Source organism: Schistocerca piceifrons, chromosome 4 (genome assembly GCF_021461385.2).
Source record: "Schistocerca piceifrons isolate TAMUIC-IGC-003096 chromosome 4, iqSchPice1.1, whole genome shotgun sequence".
Lineage (NCBI taxonomy): Eukaryota > Metazoa > Arthropoda > Insecta > Orthoptera > Acrididae > Schistocerca > Schistocerca piceifrons.
In genome coordinates, this window is record NC_060141.1 from 640,394,953 (window position 1) to 640,418,110 (window position 23,158).

Below are 23,158 nucleotides of genomic sequence, written 5' to 3' on the forward strand. Positions count from 1 at the left end.
GATGTACTGTGGAGACCTCACGCCCCACGTGTTGAGCAATTCGGCGGTACGTCCACCCGGCCTCCCGCATGCCCACTATACGCTCTCGCTCAAAGTCCGTCAACTGCACATACGGTTCACGTCCACGCTGTCGCGGCATGCTACCAGTGTTAAAGACTGCGATGGAGCTCCGTATGCCACGGCAAACTGGCTGACACTGACGGCGGCGGTGCACAAATGCTGCGCAGCTAGCGCCATTCGACGGCCAACACCGCGGTTCCTGGTGTGTCCGCTGTGCCGTGCGTGTGATCATTGCTTGTACAGCCCTCTCGCAGAGTCCGGAGCAAGTATGGTGGGTCTGACACACCGGTGTCAATGTGTTCTTTTTTCCATTTCCAGGAGTCTGTGCAGCCTTGGTCAAGTTGTTGGCACCATTTCACTACTGCTGGACACAACAATGCATTTTGTCCATATATCGCCAGAATTTCATTCTGAATCTATATGCAATTTAAACATTTTGTTCACATAGTTTATCTTTGGAGTATGATTCTTGTTGCCGCACCATTCAAATCGCACACTGTGATGGACCTGTTATCCACACCTCAGTAGAACTGCGTCTGCAGGAAACTGGGAACATGTACTCTCTTCTGACATTATAGTCCACGTTAGCAGTGGGCTGCATCGTTAAGTTTTACGTCTTCTGGCGTCACGCTGCCCTTCTGTGACGCGGGGTTTTTGATGTGTACCAGGACTGCACACATGTATCTACAAGCAAACAAAAAATTAATAAAGTAATTTTAATTTTTCTAGGTGACAGTTAAAACTTTAAACTCACCTCGTACAAGTGCATTGGTCTTAGAGCAGGACGGCATGTGTAAGTTATTTTCTGACATCCCTACGTACAGCCACTCCCTACTTCTGAATCGGGGAAGTACTTTATGGAGTCTCAGTTCACTAGTGTTTTTGTTGGCTGACACGTCAACCTTAGCAGTCAAAGAATATTATATGCACCAGAACTCTACCAGTAGCAGCGACCAATGATTAGTGAATGGTGTATTTCATTTTTTCGTGCTGTACTTTGCAAAATGAATATTGAGGAAATAGTTATACATGCGACAAGGGCGATGCTTACATCTCGTTCTGAATACTTGAGACTCTCTGCCGTAACTGTGACCCATATTCGTACCCCATCATTACAAAGCACTAGAGATTCTGCTTCCAGGTCCCACAACCAAACAGATTCTACGAAAAGCACCCATAGAGAACTAGCACGTGGAAGGAAAAGGTCCAAAGCTCGCGTCTAGGTCCAGTTTTAATCTGCCAGGAAGTTTCAGCACCTATATAGTTTCATGTACGTCAAAGGTTGGACTTATTAGCCTGTTTTGCCTCAAAATTGTTCGCGCAAACTTTCTAAAGGATGGCTAATATTTTGTTTTCCTCTGGGATTGTATCGCAAAGCGAATTTAGTGAGTCTACTGTCTTCCATGAGCTGAAGGTGATACCCTCATTTCATTGCCTATTTTTTATAGCATCTGAAAATAACTCCACATTTAATTTCTGTCTAATGTGAGTACTCCATCCATTTTATAGTAATGACTATCCCCCTACATAGCAGAGAAACCTCATTTCAGATGATTCAGTTCACCTTATTTGGTTAACAGCAACAGATCTATAACTCCATATAAACTGAGAAAAGATGCATTTTGAACATCATGATTAAATGTTTATAGCATTGTACCACAGAAATGCCTAAATCTTGTATCCTTGATTTCAGCATCATTTGATTTCCTTATACTCATGTTGATGCTCTAGATATTTACACTCACTTGTAACTTCGAGGACTCTATTTACTACAGTCTGTTAGAGAGGCTTCTGAACATTATGAATACGTAGGCAGAGTGGATAAGTACCAAAAGAATGGAACGGAGCCTTAATATATTCACTATAAGAAAAGTTATAAGTCACTGTGTAAAAATTAAAGAGAATAACACACCTGATTTTCTATTGTAAAATATATGCAAAAGTAATTAATAAAGATTAGTGCTATTATTGATGCACAAATCTCAAAAAGGCTTCAGAAATGGAAGACATATTGGACTGTGTCTTTACACTTACACCAATAAATGTAAAAAGAAGACTTTTTAATGTAACCACTTACTATATAGTTAGCTATATATCACTGTCAACGTTACCTTTTGTAGGTGGTTAATATGCTCTCTGTAAGACAATGTCTCACTATGAACCAAGAATCCCAAAAGAAAATGTACAGCAAATCTAAACAGTATTAGCAACACAATGTCTACTCTCAATAGCAGAAACTCCCTGAAGTACTGGAAAAGGTTATTATTCAAATTACAAGGAAGAAACATAAAAAACTTATTACTTTTCATGTGCTGCTGTTGACATTGTAGCCCCTTAACTTCAAAAATGAGCCTGAGATAGCCTAGCTGTCAATCTCTCCACACTGTGTTATTGTCAGCCCACTCTCCTATTTATTGTAATATATACAGAAAAAACTATTTGTTTGTATTGTTATCATGTTGCTAAACTGTAAACAGTGTATATGTTCTACCTTTTGATGAATGCCATTGCCAGCAGTGAAATGTTATGTATCCTTGTCAGACCTGAAAACTGTGTTGTAGCAGTTTGGGTATTAATTTATTTAAATAAAATGATCTCATTTTTTATATATGTACTTTCATTTATTTAAAATCAGTACTTCTGAGTGGACAACACATGTTTTGCCATTGAGATATCTATCTATATGTATTCACACATTTTTAATTTGCTCCAGATGTTTTACAAAAACATTTTATACTATTTATGAACAGAGATACTGCCTTTATACTACTGTCATTTTAATTTTCATTTTTGTTAGGCACTCGAAATTGAACACATTCACCACACTCAATGTTTCAAGGATTTTTAAAATATGTTCTTAGATAAATGCATAAAAATCTCTTAAATGTTTGCCACAGAAAAACTGATGATTGCTCTGATCAGTGCTTACCTTGTAGACAGAGAAGAACATCACTTTCAGGATAAAATGCAAACTTAATTTCTAAGGGTGATGCAATTTTGATTACTTGCTGAAAACTGCAGCAAAATGTAAAAAAGAAATAGATAATGATCATAATGAGGAAGTCTACTATATTTGATTATCCTGGTTGCACTGCATCAGCTGATAAATGTTTTCTGCTTTCATGAACTGTGACCTTATCTCCAGAACTACACAACAGTCCGCTTTCCTAAAAGTCAGTAACGTTTTTGTCAACTACTTAAAACTCAGATAACACAGTGTGTTTCAGAAACAGTCATCTGACTTCACAGGACCGACTTTCTACAGGAAATAAAATAGATTTTGGGGTAAAGTCTAGCTTATGGATCAAAACTAAAAGTTTGGCTTGGAGGCAGTTGTATGTTGCCAGTTTGTATGGTTGCTAGTAGGACTCACTCTCATGCAGCTAGTTCTTACCCAATGTGCATTGCAAAAGATCATCTGATCCCATGTCGCTTTTTGTGAGATTTTGTGAATGACCATCTCTTTGAGTGAACTAAACCATTGCAGGGTACTAGCAGTGAATGGAGAAACTGCAGATGTGCTTGCAAAACTGTGGAACAAATATGACTATTGCACAATTCTTGGATGTCTGCCTGTGTCACATACTAAGTTCTCCATGATATTATGGCAGACAGACTTGTTGCTGCTCTACTTGGGTCTGCATCCTACATAATATGGCTATTAAGCCTCCATTGCTCCACTCCTGTCATTTGTCTGTGCATCTTCCATGGTGGGTGGTGTTGGTTTGGTGGTGGGAGTGAGCAGCTGGACTTTGCCACCCCCTACTACCCAATGCAGCAGATGCACAGGCAGTTATGGCAGTGGAGTGATAATGGGGGAGGGGGTGGTGTAATGGGAGTAATGGCAAACATATGTAGGAAGCAGACATGAGTAGAGCAGCAGTCATCACAGACCACCAGAATATGGCAACAAATGTGTTTCTTGCAATATCATGGTGAAATTAACATGGGACCTGAGCAGACACCTGAGAATAGTACATGTTAGAATTAATACCAGATAATATCACATGTTAGATTGACTATTGTCTGAATGTTGGCCATGCATGTAGTGGAGAGCACATTAAGCATGCATGAAAGATAAATGAAAACTAGAATCCTAAACTTAATTATAAAAAATAACACACACATGTGAAAGATATACCCTTTTGAAACATGATATTTAAAAAAATCTATAGATCAGATATGTAAGTGTGGAAATATAAAAAATGCAACTTATAATGATAATGCTCCTGAAACTCGTACTGACAGCCTACATTAAAGGGGACACATGCTTTATTTGATGAGGCACTAAACAGATTTGACAGACTACATAAGACCCAGAGTTCAAAGCAACTGGAGCTAAAATTTCGCACAAGGTATTTAAAATATTTCAATTGACCTCACTGTCTTCATCTGCCAAGTCATCACAACTGACTGAGGGTGGTTACAAACTTGAAACACCACCAGCTTCTATGGTTTGTTTAACTTATGCCAGTGTTATTACCATTCTGAACTTGATGAAGCTGGTGGAATATTGAGTATGTGTATGGATTTCCTGCCATTAATGAGAGAGTGACTGGGTCATACTTGATGAGGCCGCCATTGTTTGGTTGGTTACAACAGCTCAGTGCCAGTTAGACTGTCAGCGAGAGAGCACCGCTAGTGCCTGCTGCTAATAAGACGAGTACACCATTCGCTTGTTCCTTTTATTTACGAGCAACAAACAGGAGCGACTTATTTTCAGTTATCGGGTAAGTTACTAATTTATTTTTGTAATTTCTTGCGTGTTTGAGTGCTTATTAGACACAACCTTTTATTTGAATAACAGTGTAGTCCACAGTACCGCCGTTGCTATCGACCACTGTATCGACCCTTGTATCGTACAGGCTTCTGTTTGGATGGTTATAAGTGCTCAGTGTCGGTTAGGCCGTCAGCGAGAGCGCACCGCTAATTCCTGCTACTAATAAGGCGAGTACACAGTTCGCTTGTTACATATTTTTACAAGCTTCAAACAGGAGCGACTTATTTTCAGTTATCGTGGTAGTTACTATTTTATTTTTATAATTTCATGCGTGTTCGAGTGCTTACTAGGCACAACCTTTTATTTCGATAACGGTGCAATGTACAGTACCGCCATTGCTATCGACCCTGGTATCGTACAGGCTTTTGTTTGTTTGGTTAGAACAACTCAGTGTCGGTTAGACCAACAGTGAGAGAGTACTTCGATTTCCTGCTGCTAATAATTGCAGTAATGGACAGGAACTGTGATTGTTGTGTACATATGTCAGCTGTGTTGGCGACCCTCCGCTCACAGCTCCAGGCTGCTTTGACTTCCGCCACACAACTTGAGGCTGCTGCCAAGGGGCGTCACTGTGGGGCATCGAATGTGGGGATGTGAGGGACACTGAGCACGTCCCACATGTCCTCAAATCGGTCCACTGCTGTGACCACCTCGGGTACTGCCTACGCTGAGGTCTGGCAGGCAGCGAAAAACTTTCCGAGGGGCCGATCATAGGTCCTCCCCGGTTCGTTTGACGAACATGTTTTGGGCGTTATCTGTGGCTGACGACGTCACTGAGCCGGATGCAGTCATCCACCCTGTTCCAGAGGAAGCTTCTCAGTCCGCAAGTTCTGGACATTCAAAGAGGGTGGGTTTTCTGGTAGTTTGGAGCTCCAACTTTAGGCACGTAATGGGGCCCCTTAGGAACATGGCTGCCAAGGAGGGGATGGAAGCCAGTGTGCACTCCGTGTGCATTCTGGGGGGGGGGGGGGAGGCGTGTCATTCTGGATGTGGAAAGAATGCTTCCAGATACCATGAAGAGTGTGGGATGCAGCCAACTGCAGGTGGTGGCTCATGGCAGTACCAATGACATGAGTCACTTTGGATCGGAGCAGATTCTGTCTGGTTTCGGGTGGCTAGCGGAAACGGTAAACACTACCAGTCTTGCTTCCGACATTAAGGTGGAACTCACCATCTGCAGCATCGTCGATAGAACCGACTGTGCAGAGCCGAGTGGAGGGTCTGAATCAGAAGCTCAGGCGGTTCTGTGATTGTGTAGGCTGCGGATTCCTTGACTTGCGCCATCGGGTGGTGGGTTTCCGGGTTGCGCTTAATAGGTGAGTAGTCCACTACACACAGGAGGCAGCTTCACGGGTATCGAGGGCTGTGTGGAAGGGGCTGGGCGGTTTTTTAGGTTAGAGGGTCTCAGGGAACCAAAGAAAGGGCGTCGGTCTGAAAGTGGGCAGGTAAAATGCAGTAAAGTAGTTATAGAAACAATTGGTATTGTAGTTGTAAATTGTAGTAGCTGTGATGGGAAAGAATCAGAGCTCCAAGCCCTAATAGAAATCACTGAAGCTCAAATATTTGTAGGTACAGAGAACTGTCTAAAGCCGGAAATAAGTTCAGCCGAAATTTTTTTAAACGATCTAACAGTCTTCAGAAAGGATAGATTAAATACAGTTGGTGGTGGAGTATTTATTGCTGCCAGAGGTAGTTTGCCTTGTAGCGAAATTGAAGCAGATAGTTCGTGTGAAATAGTATTGGTAGAGGTTATACCTGACAATCGGACTGAACTATTAATTGGATCGTTCTACCGACCGCCTGACTAAGAAGATATAGTTGCTGAACAGTTCAAAGAAAACTTGAGTCTCATTTCAAATAAGTACCTCGCTCATACATTTATAGTCGGTGGTGACTTCAATCTACCCTCGAAATTATACTGAATGCTTTCACAGAAAATTATTTTGAACAATTAGTTCATGAGCCCACTCGAAGAGTAAATGGTTGTGAGAGCATACTTGACCTCTTAGCAACAAACAATCCTGGACAAATAGTGAGTATTGTGACGAATACAGGGATTAGCGACCACAAGGCATTCGCTGCTAGGCTGAATACCGTAACACCTAAACCATCAAAAAGAATCTATCTATTTAAAAAAACTGATAAAATTCCTCTTAACTCCTTTTTAAGAGACAGTCTTCACTCCTTCCGATCTGATCATGTAAGTGCAGAAAATTTGTGGAATGTTTTCAAAGAGATAGCCGGCCGCGGTGGTCTCGCGGTTCTACGCGCGCAGTCCGGAACCGTGCGACTGCTACGGTCGCAGGTTCGAATCCTGCCTCGGGCATGGATGTGTGTGATGTCCTTAGGTTAGTTAGGTTTAAGTAGTTCTAAGTTCTAGGGGACTGATGAGCACAGCAGTTGAGTCCCATAGTGCTCAGAGCCATTTGAACCATTTTTTTCCAAAGAGATAATATCGACAGCAACTGAGAGATATATACCACGTAAATTAATAAGTGATGTACTGATCCCCCATGGTACACAAAACGGATCAGATCGTTGTTGCAGAAGCAACGAAAACAGCATGTCAAATTTAAAATAAAGCAAAATTCCCAAGATTGCTAAAGCGTTACAGAAGTTCGAAATATGGATTATACTTCAATGCGGGATGTTTTTAATTTCCACAACGAAAATCTGTCTTGGAATCTGGCAGAAAATCCAAAGAGATTCTGGTCGTACATAAAGCACACCAGTGGCAAGACGCAATCAGTACCTTCACTACGCGCCTAACAACGATGAAGTCACTGACGACAGTGCCACTAAAGCAGAGTTATTAAAACTCCTTCAACAAAGAAGACGAAGTAAATATTCTTGAATTCCAGTCAAGAACTACTGCCAAGATGAGAAACGTAGAAGTAGATATCCTCGGCGTAACGAAGCAGCTTAAGTCACTAAATAAAGGCACGGCGTCCGGTCCAGATTGTATAACAGTCAGGTTCCTCTCAGAGTATGCTGATAAAATAGATCCATATTTAGCAATTATCAAGCCGCTGCCACGCCGTAGTGGAGAAGCGGGGCAACTGTCCCCCAATTGAAGCAGCTGACCGCCGCCATTTGCAGGGATGAATCCTAGTACTGGGATTGTGATTTGAAGTATATGAGACGCAATAAGAGCAAATTTAAGCACAAATTAAACAAATTTTTGTTAAAAAAATACTGAGTATTCGAGTCTATTTTAATAGTATACTTAAATGAATGAAGTTTCCTAATTTCCGAAATACGTCTGCATAGAGACGCGAAATTTAAGAATGTAAGCCTCTTTCCTGACAAGGTGGAGCGAGTTTACATCGAGTTATTTGCATTAGATAATTACATGAGAAAAAAATGGTTCAAATGGCTCTGAGCACTGTGGGACTTAACATCTGAGGTCATCAGTCCCCTAGAACTTAGAACTACTTAAACCTAACTAATCTAAGGACATCACACACATCCATGCTCGAGGCAGGATTCGAACCTGCGACCGTAGCGGTCGTGCGGTTCCAGACTGAAGCCCCTAGAACCGCTCGGCCACAGCCGTCGGCTAATTACATGAAACTTTTAAAGTAGCAAATAGTACGATTATTATTTAATTCACGTAATTTTCCTGTCAGGTCCTGTTTGCTTTTTGCCGACTACTGTGTACATTTTGCACGCTTACTTTTGTTTAGCACAGTATTGTCTGGACCTGAATTTTGGTATGAATAATTGTAATAACCAATATCACTTTAAATACCGTAGGAATTTCATTCGCACATTAGTTTTTAACACTGATAGCACCTCTGAAAGTGGTTGAGTTTGCAACATTTGATCCAATATTTGACCATTTACGAAGTATAATCACCACCTGACAACACATGTTAAGTATCTAAACGCAATTATTCAACCTACCTCTGGTTCATACTTAATATTATTTGATTAAAAATCTAAATACCTATCATGTGCCTAGTTCTTCATTCAGTTCAACTTAGTACATTAACCCTGTTAGTGTTTTTAGTAATTTATATGCAAATATAATATAAGTCCTTGACATGCAACGAAATACCTTTGTCTGTAATCTAATCTGGAACTTTTTCCCTATGTAGCTTGCAATTTTTGTAGCAGAAAGTTTATTAGATACAGTATAAGGTGTAAATTTAGACATCAGGTTAGGCTATAGAACACTCTGCTGTCACCTACATTTACATTTGCATTAATTGGCTTTGCAAACAAATTGCTACGTTCCAATTTAATCTATAACTCAGAGGCATCACGTATTGGTTTATCACAACCAAGATGTAGCGTCACTTCAAGAACATCCTGTAACAACCTATCATTGGTATTTTGACAACTATCCATTAATACCCCTTATCATTATAAACATTTCTCACTTTAAATAAATGGTGAAAGCATGGAAATAAAATACTAGGACCAAAAAGAGCCGCTGCAAAGACTTAAACGTATTAAGAAGAGTCAGCTATCCATGTTTTCAATAACTTACCAGAGCACGTTAAATGTCATGTAATGGAGGTCAAAACAATCAAAGAAATTTCTATGTGGCTACTCCTTGAAATCTATTCAGTAAATCTTAAATTTATTATTTTGGTTATAGAATTAGCACTTGAGTACAATGATGTAATGACTTTTCACTGTCTTAGACTGACATGTACATCTCTAACTTCATTCCACACCCCATGTAATACTACAGATGTAATGTTCAGTAGAAGGAGGTACGAGGTGTGAGGTAGGACCACCACACTACAGACATTAATTGGCATAATTAAGTACACAGGATTAAATTTTGTACACATACATAAGAAAGACATTTTCAACTGTCTGGATTATTCATACACATGTGGTAAAAGGCAAGAGTTGAAATGATACAACAACGCTATTTTCAATTTTAAACAGTTAGATTTTTAATTAAAAAACGTCAAATTTCACCCATCACTGATTTTGAAATACAATTGATTTTGTCAGTGTCTGTCTAATAACTTTTTTGTGCAATTTTGCATTGCATGTGTTTGTAATATGGTGACAACGAACAGTAACATACTGCCTTACAATTGATTTTACAATAATGTACAAATGATTCTCTGGGAAAAAATTTTCCATCAGGTGGTCCTTCAGTTCAGGAAATAAGTCCTGCTGCATTACTATTGGCACAACATGTGACATTATTTCAATGAGTGTATTGCTTTTTGAATTACATTAGTTGATTTTGCAACCTGTAGCTGTATTATTTTCTCAGCTTCTCTGCAAACCACAATTATTCCTGCTGATGGCATAATCAAGCCACCATTGTTTTTCCTCCTTAATAAATCAGAGAACTGAACTGCTTCTACACTAAATAAACTATGCACCCAAGAACTGCAATTCAATTTCTTTACCATATGTTTCACAACAAAACCTGCAATATACACAACAACATTACTAGTGTACTCTGTTAATACGTTATTTGGCAGTATCACCTAATCATGGTCAGAGACAGACTTCACATTTCTTTCATCAGTACAGTCATACCTACTGCTGTTGCAAAACTCAACTGGGTAATACAAAACACGCTTATTTTTCCCAGTCCAAGGTAAAAGACATGTATCATCTTGAACCTGACAGTTAGCAGTTGCCTTAGGTCTGACCTCATTTGAAAGGAGGAGGTTACTATATGCTGCTCTGAACTGCAGGTAGGATGAATTGTTATTCCATCCTAACCTAGATCTAACTGAAGAAAAATATATTTCCAGATGATCCTGGCTAAACTTGTACATCAGCAAGTAGTTCATCTTTTTTGTCATGATTACATCATTATACAAGCCTTTAATAGTTCCACACAGTGCTAATATCCCAAGTATAGCTGTCTTCCTATTACCTTTACATAATAGCTTCCCATTTGTATCTTTAAGGGATGTCAAATAACCAGCTACTGTCTCAAGGAAAGGCTCCCAAACAGACTTAGTACTCTCCCGCATTGGTGTGTTGTATCCCTTAGCCAAAGGATGTTTTGAATTGAACATATCAAATATTTGATCAAAAATAAGATAAAAGTCTGCTGTTACTTCAGATCCCTGAAATTCCTCTAATTTTAAATCGCAGCACAAATATTGCAGTGCAGAACTAACTGAAGCACTTAATACCTGGACAGCTAACTTCACTTTCATTTTTTGTTGTCCAAAGTTCAGGTGCAATAATTTCAGTTTATTAGCCAGAGTAAGCCCCTCCCTTTCTTGTGTATAATGCAGCTTTTCTATATAGTGCCAGGAGACTTTCCTTCCACTTCCATCAGCTAAATTCTTATATGTACCAAACATATTTCTAACTAACTTTATCATATGGAAAGGATCTAAAATTATATATACAGTGTTACCTGTAACAGGATGAGAAAAATAGGGTTTCATATCTTCAACAGCAATATTTGCCCTTAACTCCTTTGCCATTGCAATATTAGTGGAAAGTCCATCACAAGTAACAGCTAACACACTGACATTTACATCATACAACACTTTAATGCCCATTTCAATAATTGTTTTCTTCTCCTAGGCAGAAACACCATCAGTTAGGAAGTATCCTATAGGGGTCTTCCAATGATCGTTGACACCTACTGCCATAAGAACTAATGCTTCTTTACATTCAACACTCTGTAGTCCTGATGTTGTTGGCACACACCCAAAATTAACATAGCCTACAAATTCACTTCCATCCCACTCAACACACTTTTTCATTGACATTTCACTAAAAATTAACGCACAAAACACTTCACAAGACGATTTTGCAACTCTTGCCTTTATAACGCCAAAACTTTCTGACGTAAAACCTGTCAAACCTTCAACACAATTGTACCATCTCCGTAAAGTAGTTGCATGTGGTAGGGATAAATTAAATGTACTGTGAACATACCTGTAAGCAGCAGGTGAATAAAAATTTAAAGTTATAGCAAAAGCTTTCAACCTATCCGAATATTGCTGTGATCTGTTTTTGCTTCCATCTAGGATCTCCAATAACATGTCACTGTGAGTAACGTTAATAAGCGAGATTACTTTATCGTTTACTAAGTTTTTAGCTTTTAGTTCTTCTAAAATATTTGCTAATTTGCAAATCTTCTGCGTATGTGTTTTGCACTTTTTGTTCACTGTATTTAACTTAGTCTTATATTGCACAATTTTTGCTTCCTTCCTTTCTTCAATTTTTTCGAACTTTTCCTTCAGTTTACTTGGACTTGATGGAAATGAATGATTGTGGTCCCCAGTGTAACCAGAAACGTGCACATCTACACACGCGTTTTCTGCTGTCTCAACATTTCTTGGCTTTGGCGGTTCCCTTGCCTTGGTAACCTGGAAAAGGAACGCTCAGAATTATACACACTGACAGTATTTCCACAATATTTAACCTATGCCTATATTGCACGATTTTCAAGACACTATACCTTTCTCAAATGAGTTGGAAATCCAAATACTGTCGGTATTGCATCGTCCTTCAGTTGACGTCTATTTACATAATTTTCCATGTAACAATTCTCTTCAAAATGAAGAGAGCACAGCAAATGATTTGCAGTCGGTTGGAAGTTCTCTCTCCGAGTAGTAACTATCCATTTCAGATTTAGAAAATCATTTTTAAGGGGAAACCTAAACAAAAACAAACGCTCATGATGTATTATTTCTCCATGAAAATACTATATGCAAGTAATAGAAAGTAACAAACCACCAGAAATGACTGACCTCTGAAATGTAACATTGTTTCCGTCTTCGTCTTTGCTTCCATTCTTACTGTTACAATTAAAAGCAGCACACGAACGAACCGTGTTTACACACTGTTTCCCAGCAAATGGCGGCTTCTGTCACGTTCAAAGTGGGAACGCAACACTAGCGCCAATGCGCGGTCTAATTTTTATTTAGTAAGTCTATGGTAATTATATACAACCACTCGCCCACAGAAAGATCTGTACCTAAAGACTGGAAAATTGCTCAAGTCACACCAATACCCAAAAAGGGAAATAGGATTAATCCGCTGAATTACGGGCCTGTATCACTAACTTCGATTTGCAGTAGGGTTTTGGAAAATATACTGTATTCGGCCATTATGAAGTACCTCGAAGAAAACGATTTATTGACACATAGACAGCACGGTTTCAGGAAATATTGTTCTTGTGAAACACAACTAGCTCTTTATACTCATGAAGTAATAAGTGCTATCGACAGGGGATGTCAAATTGATTCCATATTTTTAGATTTACAGACGGCTTTCGACACCGTTCCTCACAAGCGTCTTCTAGCCAAACTGCGTGCCTACGGGGTAACGCCCCAGTTGTGCGACTGGATTCGTGATTTCCTATCAGGAAGGTCACAGTTCGTAGTAATAGACGGAAAGTCATCGAGTAAAACAGAAGTAATATCCGGCGTTCCCCAAGGAAGTGTTATACGCCCTCTATTGTTCGTGATCTATATTAACGACATAGTAGACAATCTGAGTAGCCGTCTTAGATTGTTAGCAGATGATGCTGTCATTTACCGTCTTGTAAAGTCATCAGATGATCAAAACGACTTGAAAAATGATTTAGATAAGATATTGTATGGTGCGAAAAGTGGCAATTGACCCTGAATAAGGAAGTGTGAAATTATTCACATGAGTACTAAAAGAAATCAGCTAAATTTCGATTATGCGATAATTCACACAAAGCCGAAGGCTGTAAATTCAACTAAATTCTTAGGGATTACAATTACAAATAACGTAAATTGGAACGGTCACATAGATAATATTGTGGGTACAGCAAACTAAAGACTGCGATTCATTGGCAGAACACTTTGAAGATGCAACAGGTCTACCAAAGAGACTGCTTACACCACGCTTGTCCGCCCTATTCTGGAGTATTGCTGTGCAGTGTGGGATCCGCATCAGGTGGGACTGACGGATGACATCGAAAAAGTACAAAGAAGGGCAGCTCGCTTTATATTATCGCGAGATAGGGAAGATAGTGTCACAGGTATGATATGTAAATTGGAGTGGCAATCATTGAAACAAAGGCCACGGGATCTTCTCATGAAATTTCAATCACCAGTTTTTTTCTTCCGATTGCGAAAACATTCTGTTGGCACCCATTTACATAGGGAGAAATGATCATCACGACAAAACAAGAGAAATCAGAGCTCGCACAGAAAAATTTAAGGCTCGTTTTTCCCGCCTGCCGTTCGAGAGTGGAACGGTAGACAGACAGCTTGAAGGTTGTTCATTGAACCCTCTGCCAGGCACTTTATTGTGAATTGCAGAGTAATCACTTAGATGTAGATGTAGATTTTTCTGAGACTATTATGCTTCAATGACATCAAATATAAGCCAATACACCCAATAAAGTTAGCACCTTTGTAAACTCTAGTGGTAAAAGTAATGAGGGGAAAGGTCTATTAACATTTCTTTTTTCTAAAAGACAATAAAAATTCAAATTTTGTGCTGATTTTTAAAGTAGCCAAGAACTAATGAGCCAATGAGATGTCTGATGCTGGTTTTTTCCACCTTTTTTTATTTCCAGTTGATAGCCAGTATCAGCGCAAGTAATGCTCCAAATTTATTGACTTCCTTCCTTTTGCTTTCACTGCTATGCTAGTTGAAAATCTACTTTCACATAAAATCGACTTTCACACCTGAAATTTATGATTAAGTGAATTAATAATATCTAGTCTTCTGGTGATAAAGAGTGACAGTAGCATCTGTTTGTGCAGCTGTGCACAAACGCACACTGAAACCTTACAAAATAACAGTAGTGCAATGACTGACCAGGTCGGATACTGTTGCCCACTTTTAGCGTTACATAAACTTTCTAAGCAATCAACAGAGTGATTAACCTGTGAGAATGTCTGCTGCAACCTAGGATGAAACTTCACTTTATGTTGATGGCTTTCACCCGTAACCTCTCAGCCCATAGGTTGTAACAGAAGTAAACACTGTCTGTGAAAACTTCATTTTACTAAGGCAAACTGAAATGTTAAAATAATTTAATAGTCATGACTAAGACATAATCAAACCCGTTTTATCTTTACCTGTCATTATATTCAGTTTTAACTACCCAAGGATGCCAATCACTGTTCTTGTGAGAAGACAGCAAATCAGAATTTAATACTTGCTCCACATTGGAGAGAGTTAAATGGGAAGCCAGCAAGAAAAGATTGAAAAAAATTAGCTAGGTTTGTTCAGTATTTACTTTCTATCAGATGTGAGGTGTTAGATTAAAATTAAACATTGAAAAGCATATATCTGAGTAGAGTCAAATATGTTACCCTACTTAGTAGTCAAAACAGTGATAACTGCAGACAATACAGTGGAATCAATTGCTTCAAAGTGACACTCATGAGTAAGCATTCACAATATTTGTCAGTGTGATATGTTATCGTCTGGCATTTCATCTATAACTGTCCAGATTCAGGAGTTGACAAAGATATTGTTAGAGAAGTGTATACAGCAGGTGTATTCCTTCCACTGCTAGAATCCAAATGCTGCCAAGATTCTTTCCACCACCGAACACCAATGCGTGCAGCCAGCTGTTACGTTGATGATGCAGAAGTCATATTCACTCATATTAGTTGTGGCTAGCTGGACAGATATTGCAGGCCACAAGGTGGTTAGTCTCATAATAACTATTTCAGATCTAGTACTTTACATGAGAATTAATTTTGAAGAGTCCACAGCTCGTGGTCTTCCGGTAGCATTCTCGCTTCCCTCGCATGGGGTCCTGGGTTCGATTCCCAGCGGGGTCAGGGATTTTTCCTGCCTCGAGATGACTGGGTGTTGCTGTGTCGTCTTCATCATCATCATTCATCCCCATTATGGTCGGAGGAAGGCAATGGCAAACCACCTCCGCCAGGACCTTGCCTAGTACGTCAGTGCGGGTCTCCTGCATCATCCCCTACGCTCCTCGAAGTATGGGACCTCATCATCATTTAATTCCGAAGAGAAAGTGGAACTTCCCATATCGTCTGGATACCGTAAAACAGATAGGCAATGCAAATTTCATTGCTGTTGTTAACAGACAATTCTCAAAGAACACTGGCTGCAGGCAACATTTTAAACTGACAATATCTGCATACTGTCAGCATAGGCTGCATAGCATAAATCTGTAGATAGAAGATATTGTAGTTCTAGAAGTGCTTCATAAACTTAACTGTTTAATTAAGAAGGTAATTATGTATTTGAAGTATATCCGTGTTTACAATGCAAGATTGGTGGCTAAGAGGAAACAAAACTGCAGTGTGTCTTCTGTCAGCCGCTTTAAAGGCCGGTCGGCCTCTGGTGACCGAGCGGTTCTACGCGCTTTAGTCCGGAATCGCGCTGCTGCTACGGTCGCAGGTTCGAATCCTGCCTCAGGCATGATTGTGTTTTAAGTAGTTCTAAGTCTAGGGAACTTATGACCTCAGATGTTGAGTCCCATAATGCTTAGAGCCATTTTTCATCTGTCACACTCAAACTTCCATCTCCTGATGGACTGTCGTAGAAACAGATTATGATAGCTGGTTAAGAAACAGGGAAGCTATACTCTTCCGCTATGCTGTTCGACAAGACTCTGAAGACAGCCATACTAGAGTATGAGACACTGCAGAAAATGGAAGATGCTTTGAAGTTATTGAACCCTATGTGTGACAATATAATGTCAGCAGAAGCAGACAGTACCATTTTGTTGGAGGTATGTGAGATTATTACTGTGATTTCAGCTGACGTAGAGGTACTGCTGAAGGAAAGTAAAATATTTTCCGCTGAAGGCTAGTCAGATAGGAAAAACTGTAGGAAAAAATTAACACCCAAAATGATCCACATGCAACAAACCTTTTGGACCCACAGTATAGGAGATGGGCTGTTAATATAATGAGGAAAGAAAAGGAATGAGCTATGTAGCAACACTAAATAATTTGCTTCAACTTGATTCAGGCAAATCTGGAGGAATTTCGAGCTAATGTTGTTTTGTTTCTGAAAGATTGTGTCAGGGCTGTTGCTAATCACATGTCTCCATTGAGCTCGTGGTTGGGGTTGTGCATGCAGTAAGGTTGGTACAGTTTAGTATCCAGGATTTTAAAACTTATCACTAACCCCAGCTAGGGCAGAATGCAACTGGTCCATTCATGGCTGGAATGACACAAAAGTCCAAAACGGTTTGGCTCAAATACGAACAGAAAAACCTGTCTAAATGGAGTGGAACCCCAAGTATAATTCGGATCGAGCATGTGTAAATAATTGTAAGAAAGTAATTTTCTTTGCTCTGATGAGGACTCAGTTTCATGGTCATCTGGATATTGGAAGCTGTGTCTATAATTTTATGAACTTGTTTGTTGTTTTAGTGATCTATCTGTTCAAATTCTGAGGAAGTGCTGTCAACTACTGAATGCTTCTATGTGAATTTATTTGGCACGTCAAGTGATCTCTCTGTTCAGGACCAAAGGGAGTGCTATTAATTTTGGTTTACTTCTAGTCCAAATGAATAGCTACTGTCTGCAATCATGGAAGCAAAACCTTTAAGTAGTGCCTTTAGATTTAAAACGATTACTTTATGTAGTAACTGTAAATTTTGAGGTTGAAGTACAGAATATGAACTACATATATAATGTCTTCTCACACTGTTATTCTTTTCACAAACATCAAATTCTACAGTTTAAACAGTTTTAAACCAACATTTTCTTTTAAACCTGTTTTACTAAACTATTTTAAAGCACCAGTGCACCTCTACATCACAGAGCAGAAGCGACAATACGTGGCATCTGCTTTCTGGAAGTGGTTCTCTGTAGCTCACAAATTTCCTGAACAATTAACTTTGGAAATGAAATCAACATACATTGTTTCTTGACAGTGTGACTTATGGTGTAATTGTGCATGTGTTGTGTTGTACAAGTTCAGCAAGATTACAGTAAAATTAGTTACTTATTATTAATCTAACATGAAATTTTATTTAATCACTGCATTTTCCAACTAATGAACGTTATTTTGTTAAAGAAGTCTCCACCTGGGAACATGTAGGAATGTTGTTTGTCAGACAGTGTAAATGTCACTATGTTCATTCACAAAAGTAATCATTTATAATCAGCAAACAAGCAAAATGCCTGATAAGTAATCTGAACTAAACAAATTAATGATTTTCAGTAATTTCAGTGTTTTGTTTAAAACGCTCTTTGCTAGTGGCAAGTCGTTTATCAAATTTAATGCTACTGTTATTCGAGGTGACAAAACTTTTCTTTGAGTAAAATGAACAGTTTTGTCTCAAAAAATACACAACACTAACATATTTTCCTGTCAAAATATTTCATAACAATTGTTACGAAATTACCAGGCTTCATACATCAGCAGATAAGAACTTATATGTAAGATGCTGTTTTCATTCATAGAAGTTCAATATGTTCATAGTCTAACTGGAATTTATTACCGCAGAGTGGTTCCTCGCCCAACAATGCACAATTATTACCGCAATTACAACCAACAACATTATGTCTGTATTTAAAATCAATTTAAAACTGCCACTGCATTATTTCCCTAAGATGACAGGCAACATTAGAGAATCACTTATCGATTCATCGATTCTGCTTCAGGCTGTGTTTTACTCGTAATAGTATATATATATATATATATATATATATATATATATATATATATATATATATGATTTCTCACATTTACTATATGCATTAATATTTGAAAATATTTCTCAGTGTTACAAGACATATTGATATTCGCCATTTACCGATAAACTGCGCTGCAGATCAATGCCACTAATGGCAGCACTCTTTAGTAGCTAAGCAAAAAACTTTTATGTAGGACGAGAATTACAATGAATCAAACTCCAAAAAGAGAAGATTCACTTCAATCACACATAAACTCTGTTTTCAAATATCGGTTAGCAACATAATACAGATTTTTATAGACCTCTGTGTTATGAGACATCAGTCACATTCTATGAGTACAACAGTTTGAACAAAGCTGTAGATAACAAAAGATTTTCATTATCTTTTTACTTGGTATTGTATGAGATATAAATTTTTACAAAATATTAAATTATGTCATTGACAATAATTACTTATTATTTTATTTACGGTGAAGTGTTTTTTATTAGTATTACGAGAATAGGTCAATGTTCAGTCCCATTCCACATGCAATGCTGTCGTGAAGATTATTTTGAATAAAACATAGGTGTGGATATTACATTGCCCCTTGGGCTAAGAAAAAAACTAGTTGATGTATTGTAATTTTTTTTATCAAACCACCATATCCACTTTGCTTATTGTTCATTTTCACCTCCTTGACACCCTGTTTTCATTATGGAAATGTTCAGATATAACACTGAGTGACACATGGCACAATTAGTGTTGATGTAATTGTGTAAATTACTTCAGTAAGTGTAAAATCTTGGAAAATGCGGCGGAGACTTCCTGGATTAACTTACCCCTCCCCTTCCAGCCCCCCCCCCCTCCGGGTTCCCCGGATCCGAAAAGCCGGGAACAAAACCGTCCTAGGGGCTATAAGCGAATAGTTATCTACTCGGATCTGTCAAGCTTGACATGATTACAACCGAAAATACTTTGAACACAAGTATTTATGTTTGTGTTTAGTTGTACCAGAGGTCAAAAGAGTCTTTCAACGAGGTTCAACATGAAAATTAAAAGTTCATGTAGTTCAAAATAACACAAGTTCGTATGACGATTCCCCGACGACGTCGTGTAGCCGCCCCCGTGTCGAGCCGGTGGATGGAGGGCAGGTGGAAACCGCTGCCTACCGCCCCCTACCGCGTGGATGGAGCGTCGGCTGCCGCCGGCCGCACGGATCTGTTGCCACCTGGAAGTATTAATGCAGCAGGTCCTGCTTCCCTCGTTCCCCGTTCCTCTCGTCCAAGGTGGGTACATGAAATGTCGAAAAGGGGTGTCAGTAATAAGGTAATTATTAAATTCACCCTGTGGAAGAAGTGTTAGTTGCAGGTTCACTTTCATTCACACGGATTAATACAGTTTGTTTTCGGACGATGTTCTGCATTTTAACACTGTTCATTTGAATGTAGTGATTCACTGTCAACTTTAATTAGCTATGCACGTGTGCGAAACTGTACTGTTTTTCAGTCTGGTGTCCATCGTGTGCTCTGTTTATTGCGTGAGGCGCTGCGGAACCAGCGTTGCATTATAGTGTTGCCACGCGGCTGGCAGTACAGTCTGTCTCATTACATTTGACAGGATAAAGATGACTCACAACAGCTTATTAGAGGTCTGGAATTTTATATCAATTTTTATGCTGTTAACAGTTATTCAACGTCCGCGTCGTTGCTACTAACGTTAACACCCTGTGGGCGTTCATATGTTCACTGACCACAGCTGTAATCATTGTTCATCTCTCCCTTAAACGAAAACACAGTTTTTCACGCATCTACTAGACTTTCACAGTTCTTGTAAGACACGCCTCACTGTCCTGATTACTGCTAGTGTCTCATCAACCACACAACAGACAGTCTCCTATACAATTGACACTTCATAAAGTAATGATCTTTGTTCATGTTCACATTATTCTATATTGTAAGAACATGATGACAAAGTTCATATACCGCCAAAAAAATTACATGATGGCTCTTGGAATCCTCTACATTGTTCTGATCATAGGATCATCACTGAAATGTGTAGATACAAATACATTTATATATTTGATAGCATACATTTTTATTTAAGTTCATTTATACTCATTCATTCATATTCTTGTTAGAATTATTAGCAGATTATGGGACAGATGTACATATTCGATTCATCTAACAGTACAAAGGCTCACGATAGCTAATAGCAAATACAACCGAATAAGGAAAACGTTCTCAAAACGGTACACAAAAAAGAAAGTGCTCCAAACAGAGCAAATGCAGACAAACACACGAACCAACTCGCAACTAACATCCGTCACGTGTGAGGTTCATAGGTGAGGTTCATAGACACAGGACTCATTTACTCTTTACATATTCATTAATACTACAGTATACCTACTGACATGTAGGCTTACAGACTAGTACATATAAATTCACGAAATCACTTATGATAACATTTTCACTGTAACTACTATTTACATATTTACATTTATGCAATTGTGCATTTACACTGGACGTAGCATTATATTCGCAGATACACAATAGTAGTTTCCTACTGCGAATATTTCTCTATGACAATACAGTCCCCTCAGGTTCCTTGTACTGACGTCTTCTAGTACATGACACCCGTCATGTGGAATTGAGATTATTTTATATGGTCCTTCGTACAATAATTGTCATTTTCTATTCTTCCTCTTGATTAGCGACGAGGTGTGATGCGTTCTTAGTAGTACCAATTCATCGACACAGTATTCCTGTTTGTTAGTTTCCTTTATTAAATTTCGCCTTGTGGAGTTCTGATTGGCGACTTATATTCTCGGATTTACTTTATTCTTCATTTTTCTTTGTTCAGGGGACCGAGTATGAAGCTCTGCAATAGATCTTACGGCGATAGACTTTCATATCATAAACATAACCTTTTATGATACTTAGTCGATCCATAAATGCTTCATGGTACCTGGATAGCAATTTTATTAATTGTCCATCCTGTCAACCATCAATGCAAGATGCCTCTTTCACGTTTTCCTCTATTGTTGCCCCTTTGTCACTCATGTTATTGGGTGCATCATTGTTAGTACGACACTTTTGTGCGTGATCGTACTCTAACACCAATAATTTTTGCTTGCCAACATATAGCCTAACCCTCTTGTCAGCGGAAGGCTCGCACCGAACTCCCGATTTAGCTTCAACGTTATAGTTGCTGCCAGTACTTAAGTACACATGTTCCCCGGGCGAGATCTATTACAGCTCCTCTGTCCCGTAAAAACTCAGGGCCCAGTAACACCGGTTTTGATAAGTTTTCCATTAATAGGAACGTGCATATAACGCTGTCATTTCCAAAGGAAACCTCAGCCTGTGTCTGGTACTTTATAATTTGTATTTGTGTCGTCTTTCCCAGCGCTGCTACAACTTTGCAATTCGTAACAGGCACAATCGGCAGTCTTTTTATTTGCGTTACCTTGCTGAAAAATTATGCATTCATCACCGACACACTCAAACCTGTGTTGAGGAGGATAATGGTTGCTGCACCATTGATGGTTCCATTGACACCTGCCTGAATACTTTCTTTTTCTTCCCGATTAGCGACGGTAGATCCTTGATACAGTTCGTCTCCGATTTTCGTACCATCCTGACTGCGAATCATATTGATGTTCTCTTGCATAGCTCTATTGCCTTCAGTCTTGGTCTAGGTTTCCTGGCGAAGGCCTACAGTAACCGAGATTAGGTTGTTGATTTTGTTAAGTCCTGTTTCGGGTCCGAGGATACCTCCATTTTTTTCACATTTTGTGATTCTACAGTCGGAGGTGATCTACTCGGGTCCCACCATTGTGGGTACTGATTTGGCTGACTGGATTCATAAAATTTTGTTGTCGCTACCAATGACTTGGCACTGGTTATTGCCAATATTCATTGTCACCACGGGACTGGCGCCAGACCTGCACAAGACTCAACGCCATCCTCTCTATCAACTCCTCCAAGTACTGCTCTGCCTTCCATGATCTTACTGGTTCCCATTCCGCTCCCCACTACCCCTTTCTCTATAACGACCGCCCCCTTCCTGACAACCTCAGTAAGGCCAACCACTTCGCTTCCCACCTTTCCGAGGTCCTCTCCATCCCAGATGATGCCCACTTTGATCATTCTCTTTTCCCCACCACCATGGAAAGTGACGGTGCTTCGGTCACTTCTCCACTTGCTCCTAGTCTGCAGTACTTGGGACAGTTGCCCCCCCCCCCCTCCATCAACACTCTAATCACAGCACAAGACATTAAACTTATCCCCCAGTCCAAACGCAACATGGCCCTTGGTCACGACTGTGTTACCTACTGCCACCTTAGAGAAAGCTCCTTCTCCTTCCTGACTGTCCTTGCCCACCTCAACAACGTCATCCTCTCTACCGGCTTCTACCCTGACCTGTGGAAGACTTCCCTTGTCCTCTCATTCCTCAAACCCAACAAACCTCCTTCCGCCACCTCTTCCTATCATTCCATCTGCCTCACCTCTGTCTTCAGTAAGGTCTTGGAATCCATCATCTCCTGTCATATCCATCAGCACCTTAATCAACACCATCTCCTTCCCCTTACCCAGTGTGGCTTCTGACCCTCCTTCTCCGCTGAAGACTAACTCCTTAACCTCGTCATCTTCTCTCCCTCCAGCTTAACTCCTGTCACTCTGCCACTTTTGTTTCCCTCTACCTCCAAACTGCCTATGATCGTGTATGGCATCCCAGTCTCCTCTTTAAACTCCAAACCTAA

General features: G+C 39.5%; 1 protein-coding gene across 1 annotated transcript in view; it reads left to right on the forward strand.

The window, feature by feature from the left end:
• The first annotated feature begins 16,358 nt into the window (after nucleotides 1-16,358).
• LOC124796084 (peptidoglycan-recognition protein LE-like) overlaps nucleotides 16,359-23,158 on the forward strand; it is a 110,948-nt gene continuing 104,148 nt past the window's right edge. Inside the window, exon 1 of the mRNA XM_047260170.1 lies at nucleotides 16,359-16,496. Within this exon, the coding sequence (XP_047116126.1) occupies nucleotides 16,359-16,496 (138 nt within the window). The remainder of the gene's footprint in view (nucleotides 16,497-23,158) is intronic.